The following is a 12,047-nucleotide window of genomic DNA, read 5'->3' on the forward strand; positions in this document are numbered from 1 at the left end:
TGAGCTAAAAGTAAAAAAGTAAACTAAAATTTGCCTGTATCTTTCTACTTCAGGTATTTCCTCTACAGCAAGGTGTTGGACTTTATTTTTTGATCTTACCTGTAACTTTTTCATTTTATGACTTAAGTCTATTAGCACTCCTTCCATCCTTTATGAACTTTTCTTCCCTTAATGTCTTTGTTTTAAATGTCTACTTTAAGTATTTCTATTGGTAAACATTGGTTTTTGAAAAATAAGACTGAATATGTTTATATATTAAGGATGTGATTATAACAAAGAAATACTATATAGACTAAAATCTCAACCTTATTCTTTTTTCTTTTTCTTTGTATATAATAAAATGTTTGATTCTCTTCTTGAGCAGATTGGATATAAGCTTTTGGGCTGATCTAGTGTCCCTGAATTCTTTTCATTAGGATTTTGTCCTTTATATTTTGCTTCTACCCCCAACAAACCTTAAATTCTCATCCCTTTTGGAACCTAATCATTCTTTTGTAGCAGAAACTGTAGGTAGCTGACCCAGTCTCCATTTCCAGCCTCTTTCTTCCTTGCTTGAAACTGCTATAATGGAAAAGCTAAAACCTTGATCTCCCAGCTGCCCTTATAATAGTGTTCTGGTCTATTACATATAGGATAAAGTCTCTGATCAGGGCATCCCTTCCTGAATAAAGAGGTAAAGCCCAACTAGGAAAAAAGTCTTTATGAGAATACATATATATTTTTTCTTTTCTTTTCTCCTAGGTCTCTCCCTCATCGTTAACCCCTTTTCCTAGCTAATTATCACTTGTTACTCTTCGAGAGGTTTCAACTTAGAGTACTGGACTAGATCAGATGCTTCTGTTGCATATTTGCATATGTCCACATTTTTTCCTTTATAATATTTATCAAAATTATAATTAAATAATGGCATGATTAGTTGTTTAAAGTCTGTCTGTATTGCAATGTAAACTCCACCTGTCAAGTTCACCTATATTCCAAACAACTAATTATAATTACTTGCACGTGGGAGGCACTCAATAAATATTTGAATGAAGGAGTTTCCAAAAGAGGATTACCTGACGAAGCACAATCACCAAGCACACGTAAATTAAGCAATACTTCCACTTTTATCCTTGGCCCCTACCCACACTAAGCAGTCACATTCTTCATAGCCATGTACAAAATCATCAAGTATTTGAAAAAGATCAGTAACACAAAAGAAAGATTAACACTGCGAGATAATCCAAGAAAATGAATTGAAAAAATTCAACTAAAAAAAAAAAAAAGAAAAAAAGAAAAAATTCAACTAAAAACAAAAGTTTCAGTTTCCAGAAATAAAGCTGACTAGGTTATTTGAGCCACTCCTCCGGCTGAAACTGCTGGACAAAAATTTTAAATGTATATATTCTTAAAGAATCAAAGAACTGGCAAGATTCTCTAGAATCACTGGGCTAAAATCTAAGTGAAAGCATGCATCCAAAGAGGTAGGCAGAGCACTGAAATCCTGTCTGTACTAAGTGTATATGCCAAACCATGACTCACAGGGCCAGGGAGACAGAAGTCAAGGCTCAATATCATTCAAGGGAGACCCTCTCCCCTCCAAAGCTGGGAACGTACTCCACCCCTCACCCCTAAAGCTGCAAAGAAAGGTAACTTGGAGCTGGTGGGGAGGCTGGCTGAGATGAGCAGGAACATGTGAGAAGTAAACAAAAACCAATCACTGGAATGATTAGAGATAGTAAGTACTGGTAAGGATGTGAAACAGAGGACTCTCAAACTGCTATGAGTAGAGATAAGCTGGTAAAATCCACTTTGGAAAATTCATTGATATCATCTAATAGGTTGAACGAACACAATAATCATCCATGATCCAGCAATTCTGCTCTTAGGTGTAGACTCAAAAGAAATGTGTATACATGTGCTCCAGGAGACATGTGCACAAATGTTCACAGCAGCATTGTATATAATACTCAAGGCTAGAAACAACCCAAATGTGCATCAGCAGTAAATGGAAGAATAAATTGTGGCACAGTCATATAGAAGAATGCTTCAATAAATAAGTACAACTACATGCGACACAAATAAGTCTCATAATCAACACTGGTTGCCAGATAAAGAATACATGCCATACAATTCCACTGTGTAAAGGTTTTTGTTTTTGTAAAGCAAAACTGCAGGGATACATGCTTAGATGGTAAAACCATTAAAAAATGCAAGAAAATGACTATCACAGCATGGAAGGATGGTGGTAGTGATTGGGAAAGGGTAGGAGGCAGGAATGAGTTCTGGAGTACTGGCAATGTTTCTTATTTCTTAACGTGGGCAGTAGTTACACAGAGGTTTGCTTCCTTCAGGAAGTAACGATGGAGTTGGCATCTGAATAAAGAATGGGTGTTAACAAGGGAAAACAGGCTGGGAAAACTAAAAGTTAGTGTGGGCAAATCCCAGAAAGCATGGATAAACAACAGTACAATATGAGGCTGGAGAAGTAGATGGGGGCCAGACCACAGGAGCCTTACTAGTAAGAAGGGTTAAGGATTTGGGTCTTTATTGTAAGAACACAAGAAGTCACTGATACATTGCGAGCATCGATGTGCTCAATTTTTTGGTTCTGCAAGCACACTACAGTTAAGAGTAGACAATGGGTTATGAAGGACACAGAACTAATTTAAGGAGCCCAGTTAGGAAGCTATTGCAATAGCTCACGTGAAAGCTATGGTAACATGGACTAGGGTAACTGCAGAGGAGTGAGTGAATTTGAAATAACTACTGTAACTAAAAATAACTAATCATTTTGGACTAAATATGTGTCTCCTCCATATGTTGAAGCCCTAACCCCCAGTGTGGCTGTATTTGGAGTAAGGATGTAATTAAGATTAAATGAGGTCATTAGAAAGAGGCCCTGATCCCATGGTATTAATGTCTTTGTAAGAAGAGACATCAAAGTTCCGTGTGTGCACACTGAGGAAAGACCATGTGAGGACAGAGAGAGAGCAGCTCTCTGAAAGCCAGGAAGAGAGATCTTACCAGAAATCCACCCTGCTTGATCCCTTGATCTGGGACTTCTAGCCTCCAGAACTGTGAGAAAATTAATTTCTGTTGTTTAATTTCTGTTCTCACAGTTTTCTCTGTTTAAGCCACCCAGTCTGTGGTATTTTGTGTTACGGCAGCACGAGCAGACTAACGCACTAAAAAATTGGGAAGTACAGTCTTGAAGTAATGTGTTATCATGCTAAATTCCTTACCTGTAATAATGGGGCATTAAAAAATAATGTCTATATTGGCTACTGTTATGACGGTAACTACCAGAAAAACTAAAATAGAAATTATTAAAAGAGATTGGGGGAGGTATACGGCGACATTTTTACTTTCATTTTTCATCCTTATATAGTTTTTCTAAAACTATGTAATTTACTTTCATCAATCACTTTGAAAGTTTAACATAATTTTCAAAGAAAAATGAGAACATCATACCTTCTTTCCTAAATTTCAGTCATTCGCGTCAACTTTTATGATTTTTGTTGTATGTACCCTTGCTTGGCAATTTTCAATCAGTTTTTTTTAACCTATATCAACTTATTTTATTTTCAACTTAAGTTACTTAGAGTTACATTTTTTTCTGATACAATATATAATTATTAAAAAATGTTCATCCATGTATCACTTAAAATCATCTCATGTTCCAGGAGTGGTACAGGGGTCATAATTTGGGAAACACTGCTACATACAGGACTGAATTATCTATCATGATGGCATAAAACCATATGAAACATATATCAGAAAATTAATTCCTGTCTTCTTTTTTATAATTAAATACCTCCACACGTTACAAACTGATAAAATTTTAAAACATCTTAGTATTTAAAATTCCCATATTAGAATGATTAAAATTCACTAAACTTGAAAATATTTCATGTAGGTAAAAGTTAAAATTTTTCAGACTTTTAGTGTTGCTAAAACCAAATGCTTGCTGTTTAAAAAAATCCAGAAACTAGATTTTATTATATAAAGTTAGTTTAGTTATATAAAGCAATATAAATGCCTTCGTTTTTTGTCATGGTAAGCTGTCCAATAAAATTAATTCATTTAACTAATGTTTAACCAGTGCCTATATGCAAGGTATTCTGCTAATTACTAGCAATGCAAGGATAGATCTGAAGTCTCTAAAAATTATGATCACTTCCCCGTAAGAATTTAAGGCATAAAGAAATGCCTCCCAGGGGATATATGTATGTGTATAGCTGATTCCCTTTGTTATACAGCAGAAACTAACACACCATTGTAAGGCAATTACAGTCCAATAAAGATGTTTAAAAAAAAGATATATATATATATATATATATATAATTTCTTGAGTTAAACTGGTTTATTTCTCAGTGACTTAGAAATTAGAAAAAAAAGACTCAACTTTGACCAAAATCTTTGGTAAACTTAAAACAAAACTTATTTCTACATGGTCTTGGTTTATAAAGCATAGTGCACTAAGCATATACCAAACATTTCCTAAGCATCCATATTTATCTATAGAATAAATATGTCTTGGCCCATTTTTCAGCAGCCTATCCATGTAATAGAGTAAAAGCTGAACTGCTCAACACAGATGGAAATATTTTTCATTAGCCTATATAGCCCCCCTTAAAAAGTATGCTATCAACCCCTACTTGCATCACTACTCCACTAATTTCTCACCTTTCCCTTTTGTAAATGTATTTCCTTCTTGCTCTGAAAGAGCATGCCTTCAGAGAGATGAAGGCATCTTTCTCCACTCAACATTTAATCTCTTATAGGAAGCAGAGGAAGGGTAACGGAACTCTTCATTTCATTCAGCCTTGCATGGAGAAAGAGGCCCTGTGGCCCTGTGGAGCACCTAAATTAGCTTTCTGGCACCAGTGCAGATCCCACTTGGGTTGGACTAGAGTTGCAGAGTCTACTTGGGTTGCCTGCCAGCTATTTACCAGGGTTCAGCATCAGATTCAACTAAGCTTCCATAAAGCAAGTGGCCTCCCAAAAGCTGGAATGGTATATTAGCTACATCTGGGGAGCAGGGCCCTTACACCTTAAAAGCGTTCTTTTATACTGACAGTCAGTTTTTCCAAGTAGAATAAATTACTGATTTATTTAATTAAATGGTTTTAAAGTATTTATAAAAGAAAAATTATTGTAAATAATCAAAATCATAATGAAATTGAATATTTATTTGAATTTCTCCTGGTAATAGCACTCAACATAAGAAAAACAAACCAAGCTGTGAGATTTTGTTTTCAGTATAGCCATTTTTCAAAAAGTGAAAAGTTGGGTTCTGTATTTAATGGCAACAAGTGGGACATCATCTATTTTAAAACTACCATTCAAAAAGTAGTATTTTAAGAAATATATACTATGATTAACATGATGTGTTTTATAGAATGGATACATATCTGAATGCCAGTCTGAATATGGAACAAATATATGTGTTAAAACCACACTGGAAAACCAAATGTTCTTTTACAAAAAGCTTGAAATAAAAAGGAACTTGCCAGTAAACTCAATAAACTTTCACGTATGGGATATTTGTTTTAAATCCCCACCCACCCGACCCCCACAAAAAAAATTGTAGATTTGAGTAGAGCCATTACATGAAGGCTCATTTCTGTACAACATGGAAGCTGGTTACACAGTCAATGTTAACTTCCTAAAGTGCATCTTTTGAAGACTTGTCTAGTAAAACTGCAGTATCAAATATAAAATACTTAACACATGACATACAATAACAAAGCTAAATCATTATAAAGTTTTTTAAACTACTTTTAAAACTTTTGATTCACCAAAGAATAAAGATGTCAAATACAGTAGCATTCTCGTTCTCCAACAGTATGCATAATATGCTTTTGTTATTTGGCAAATCTTTTGGAGTCGAACAAAAATAATGCAGTCTAAGCAATATTTCTTCTGTCATTGTAATACGATTCCTCGGGCAGAACAGTTAGGTGCAGAGCAAGAGTTAGATTTTTGGAAGTTTTGGTGCGTTAACCACAGGATTTGCCTCCTGTAAGTATCTCCTCCCTGCACTCTTGTAATCATAGGTGCAGCTGTGAGTTTCTGCATAGCGATGAGATGCACAGAAGTTGTTTCCACATCTAAAGCACAAAAAAAGTTTATGTGAATAGTCACATTTCTACAAGAGCCTCATCTCTTTGGGAGATCAAAGCTTGATTTCAGGTAGTCCAGCAGGAGCCCTTTAGTTCTCTTTAGAAGTGCAGGGCTGACATTTCCCTTCTACTCATAAACAAGCACAAGCACCCCAAAAAAAGAACCGGTTAACTGTCTATGAATATGAGACTTTATAATAAAGAATCTCTTCTGGAGTGAAACAGGCTGTTGACCTCTAGGAAGTAGTAAAACTGCAAAAAGCAATAAATATATCTACCACTTCCTCTTATATCTAGTAAACCTGGGAGAACTCTGAATTTCTGAGAAATTCAGTCTCATAAGAAAATTAAATTATGTAAAACCTAACTATGCCATGAAAGGATTTTAAAGTACTTCTAGCAACAAGATAAGCTGTTTCCATTCGAACAGAATACACTCTAAAAAGCAGCAGCTTTGTTTAATGCCTGGCCTCAACCTAAGGGCAGACACCATCCTTGGAGCATATTAGCAATGCTAATGAAAAAATAATTATGGGTAGGAAAAAATTAATTATTTTTATAAACATATTATTCATCTGTTTTGAAAAGTGTACCATATAATCATAATTTATAGTACATTAATGTTAAATTTAGTCCTTTTTTGTTTAATTTAAAATAGAATCGGGAATTCCCTGGTGGTCCAGTGGTTAGGACTCCACGTTTCCACTGCAGGGGGCAAGGGTTCAATCCCTGGTTGGGGAATTAAGATCCTGCATCCTGCATGCCACTCAGAGCGGCCAAATAAATAAATAAAATAAAATAGAATCTTGGAGGAGGGGTTCTTCCAAGCTACAGTCAAAAGAGAAACCAAGTATATCTATCGTAAAACAAAGAAAGTACACTTCCATTGGTTTATATATCCTACTTTAAAGGGCAGGGGAGGATCTCATGACTTTGGAAACACATAAGCTACCTACTTGCTCTTTACTTCAGCCAATAAGGAGTTCAGCTGGGTCTGCTATTTGAACATCATCTTAATGATGTTATGAATAGGCAATTTAAAGAACATTTTGTATTGTATCCCCACACTGGGTCACCACAAAGAAAGCATCTCAGCTTTTCAGCTAGCCAACCTGCCTGCATTCGTAGCTAGTAGCCAGTCCAGTTTTCTTTCCACAAAGAAAACAATGCTTTGTTGTTTTCTTCCTTGTTTGAATAGGGGCTTTCACGGGTGGGAGGTGATGAGTACATTCTCCTGTAGGAGAAAGCACACCTTGATTAATACAGACATAAAATTCTAGATGTGAAATACTATTAAAACATTAAACACATTCCTGCCACAGCAAACCTCTAAGCCATAAAAAATTAATTAGTGCTTTTTTCTTATATCTAAAATTATTTACAGAGTTGCAAGTAAAGATGCACTAGAACTGTTATATTTTTTAAGGTGGTAGGTTTCTACTGACTAAGACATATTTTTAGGACTTATATTTTTTACATACCAACACCTTTCTAATTATTTCTGAGGACACTCAGTATATTTAAAGTATACTGAACTTTGGCAGAGAATCAAGAAGAAGATCTGGTTCAAAATCATATTTATGAGGCTTCTGAGGAACAATATAATATGTATTACAATCACCCTGTTCTTTCACACCAAGAAGGAGCACAAGAATATCATGAAACTGGTCTTTTAGACCTAATTATACCATAGAAACTAAATTCATCAAACCACGAGCAAGTTATTTATTCTTTCAAAACTTCAATTTGTTCATTTTTAAGATAACAGGACATGTATTTTTCTCCCTAAGTTTCTAAGTGTTTAAAGGTCAACTCAGTTCTCACATACAAAAGCATTCTGAAAATTTTAAATGTTATATTTATATAAAATATCATATTATCAATAGTGACTCACAGGGTACACTGCTCGATTTCACAGTACTACTACCTTTTCAGAAAATATTTACTAAATTCTGGGCTATTGTAACAACTTGATTTTTTACCTTAAATATAAGAGCACACCTGCTATTATATGAGAAAGAATTAAATCAATTTCTTTAAATACTAAGTGAAATGCTTTTAGAACTGAGCAGAATTCCAACAAACCCCACTCATAAGCAGAGAGACTCAATGTCACTATCCATACTTGTTACACTAACAGTGTAAGTACACAGTGCGTGGTGGCACCCAAAGGCCAAGAAACAAGAGGCAAACAAAGAAAGCAAAAACAAAGGGAAGAAGTGAGAAGAAAAATGTTAGAGTGTCAATAGAGATGATACCTATTTTTACTACTGAAAAAGGTTTGAGAGGTCTGGGCTTAATGTTTATCTGGCAGCTAAAAGTCTCTGAAAATCCTTCAAGGGTTTGAAAAGTTGGAATTACAATTAATTGGCACTATGCCTTTTGCCATGACCCAAACTGGGTGCTGGATATACAAGCCCAGTAAAATTAAGTATGCTTTATTACTAGTCTAAAATACAGTCCCAGATCTTGCCCAAAACTGGAAAAAAAAATTGCCTAAAACTGGAAACTAACTTATGACTCCTAATGGTGGCCAGGCACCAACTCAAGTTAATAAGCACTTTCTTCTTCAAGTGCACTTAGAGTTATCAAGAACATTTCACAAAGGTGATGGGATACTTTCCTCTTCTTAAATAATAAAAATAAGACAAACATTTGCACAGGACACAGAGGAAAGGCATATACTACCAGATATCCTCTGAAGCTCATCTAATTGCAATTATCTTTGAAATTCATGCTTAGGATATTCTTCCTTAAACAACAGTAGAAAAAAAAATCTGTTGACGAAAATTTAGTCCAGTGTAGTCATATTTTCATGTTTTTCTTTGCTTGGGGGTGCTTAATGCAATGTTTCCCAAGCTTTTTTTTTATTCAAGAACTCCTGTGAATGTGCAGAAACAGAGAACATAGTAGTGACCGAAATAAGGTGGCAGAGAAACATAACCGCAGTCTTCTCCTATGACAATGGTTTCCATATATCCTTCTACCAACCAGAGAAAAAAAATTATTAGTCATAAACTCCATGATAGGAACCAGCCCTAATATATAGGTTCCCTACTACCAGCAGGAAAAATTCAACTTCTATGGATTGACATTCAAGGTCTTACATGTCCAATATGACACCTTTCTAACTTTCCAGAGTCATTTTCTGTCATTTGCCACATCATACCCACCCTGAATGATGTGCCAGACCCATTCACATGTGCAATCTTTTCTTCTAAAATGCTCCAGTAACCTTGTCAACCTAGTAAAACTCTACTCATCCTGTAAGAAGACACCATCAATCATCAACTCCTCTCTGAAGCCTTCTCTCAAATGTGTAATGAACATATGAATAAAGAAAAAGTCAATAAAATAATGCCAATGCGAAGAGTTGCTTTTCAGAACGAGAGTAAAGATATTTGGATTAACTCACTTGTTTGGCATTTCCTAAATATTGGTCTAATTGGTCTAATTAGACCAGTATTTAGGAAATATGGTCTAATATTTGATCTAACACAATAATCTATAAAAATTCACCCAACAGAATAAGGCAGCAAACGAAGTATTAAACAGTGTTCAAGATGCAAGTTTGGTAATCATCTGCCTAAAAATGATAACTAAAGCTATGAAGATGGATAAGATTTCCAAGGGAGACCCTACAGTGAAAAGCAAAGAGGACCAGTGGAGGAACTCGATTAAGTCACTTAAACAAAACTTATGCCAAAACTTTCACAGACTCTTCTAGGTAATTCAGAATGATACAGTTATTAATGAAAGAAAACGGCGGCAAGTTACATAGCTCTAGTTTGGAGAATCATCACTGCAGGTAGCAGCTGATGACTTGACCTAAATGAAATCAATCAAAAGAGTATACACCCGGGGACAAGCAGAGGGACTGGTAAAACAAGTTAAAAAGAAAACTGAGGCTTAAAAAAACCAAAAACAAACAAAACCAAAAATCTACAAAAATGTAATAGCCCAGAATAAAAAAAGAAATAAAAAGGGAGAAAGAATGGAAAAGAAAAAAAAAAAACTATTTCAAGAAGAAGGCCATAACAATCAAGTAAGATAAGGATACAGAAGTATCCACTGGATTTGAAATTATGGAGATCTTTGGTGACCTCAGCAATGGCAGTTTCAGAGGAGCAGCGAGAACAGAAGAAAGCACTGTAGGCTGAATTAGAGTTGAGAGAGATGGGACAAGTACAACACAAACTTCCAAGAGGCTGAGCTGTGGGTTAGGACTGGACAGATTTAAATAGGTGTCAAAGAAAAATAATTATAACATTAAAAGTAGATACATTACAATAATCAAAACAGTGTGGTACTGGCATAAAGACAGACATACAGATCAATGGAATACAATAAAGAACCCAGAAATAAACCCTCACATATATAATCAAATGATTTTGACAAGGGTGCCAAGACCATTCGATGGGGAAAAGGACAGTCTTTTTAACAAATGGTGCCTCGAAAACTGGATATCCACATGGAAAAGAATAACGTTGGACCGTTACATTACACCATATATAAACATTAATTCAAATGTATGAAAGACCTAATGTAAGACCTAAAACTATAAAACTCCTAAAATAAAATATACGGGAAAAGCTTCATGTCACTGGATATGGCAACAATTTATATTGAACACAACACCAGACACAGGCAACAAAGGAAAAAATAGACAGATTGAACTTCATGAAAATTAAAAACTATTGTGCATCAAGATATTATCAACAAAGTAAAAAGGCAACCTACAGAATGGGATAAAATATTTGTGAATCATATATATGGAATTAACATCCAGAATATATAGAGTCACCTAAAACTCAACAACAAAAAACAATCAAATTCAAAAATGGGCAAGCAATTTGAACACATATTTCTCCAAAGAAGATATGCAAATGGTTAAGCACATTAAGAGATACTCAACTTCACTAATCATCAGGGAAATGCAAATCAAAACCACAATAAGATACTACCTCACACCTGTTAGGATGCCCACTATCAAACAAAACAAAACAAACCAGAAAATACCAAGTATTGGTGAGAATGTAGAAAAACTGGAAACCTTGTACACTGCTGGTGGGAATGTGACATGGTACAGCTACTACGGAAAACAGTAAACAGTATGGCAGTTCCTCAAAAAATTAAAAATAGAATTACCATATGAACCAGCAATTCCACTTCTGGATATATACCCAAAAGAACTGCAATCAGAGTCTCAAAGAGATATTTGTATACTCGTGTCTGTAATAACATTATTCACAACAGGTAAAATGTGGAAGCAACACAAGTCTCCATCCATAGATACAGAGGTAAGCAGAATGTTGTATATACATACAATGGAATATTATTCAGCTTTAAAAAGTATGGAAATTTTGACACATGCTACAACATAGATGAACCTTGAGAACACTATGCTAAGTAAGCCAGGCATGAAAAGACAAACACTGAATGATTTCACTTATATGAGGTACTTAGAGTAGTTAAAATTATAGAGACAGAAAATAGAACAGTGGTTGCCAGGGCCTGGGGAGAGGGAGGAATGAGGAGTTAATGTTTAATGGATACAGAGTTTCTGTTTTTCAAGAGGAAAAGAGTTCTGGAGATGTATGGTGGTGTTGGTTGGCCAAAAATGTTAATTACTTAATGTCATTCAATTGTACACTTAAAAATGGTTAAGATAGTAAATTTTGTTTTGTGGGTTTTATCACAATAAAAAAATTAAAAAGTGGATATATTAAGACTTTAGAACCTTGGGCCTTATACAGTAGTGGACACAAACCCTAGGTATCTCTTTAAAGATATGAAAGTAACATGGCAACCATAATGTATTCTTTAGAACTTTGGGGCTACAAAGGTGGTACATCTTTGGTAGGGTTTCCATCTCTAGTCTGGGTATTAAAACACAAAAAATGATGATAGTAATGGCTTCTTAGGAAATAATGGCTGCCC

The 12,047-nt window shown here is 35.0% G+C and overlaps 1 protein-coding gene across 7 annotated transcripts in view; it reads right to left on the reverse strand.

Annotated features, from left to right (window-relative positions):
• Nucleotides 1–5,554: 5,554 nt before the first annotated feature.
• The window catches only part of ZFAND4 (zinc finger AN1-type containing 4), an 80,509-nt gene continuing 74,016 nt past the window's right edge, over nt 5,555–12,047 (reverse strand). For all 7 annotated transcript variants that reach the window (XM_082423483.1, XM_082423481.1, XM_082423482.1 and 4 more), the window contains 2 exons: nt 7,224–7,341; nt 5,555–6,095 (listed from right to left, as the gene is read on the reverse strand). In XM_082423483.1, the coding sequence (XP_082279609.1) occupies nt 5,960–6,095; nt 7,224–7,341 (254 nt within the window). In that variant the 3' untranslated portion in view covers nt 5,555–5,959. The remainder of the gene's footprint in view (nt 6,096–7,223; nt 7,342–12,047) is intronic.

The sequence above is a fragment of the Balaenoptera physalus genome (genome assembly GCF_965194825.1).
Source record: "Balaenoptera physalus genome assembly, chromosome: 14".
Lineage (NCBI taxonomy): Eukaryota > Metazoa > Chordata > Mammalia > Artiodactyla > Balaenopteridae > Balaenoptera > Balaenoptera physalus.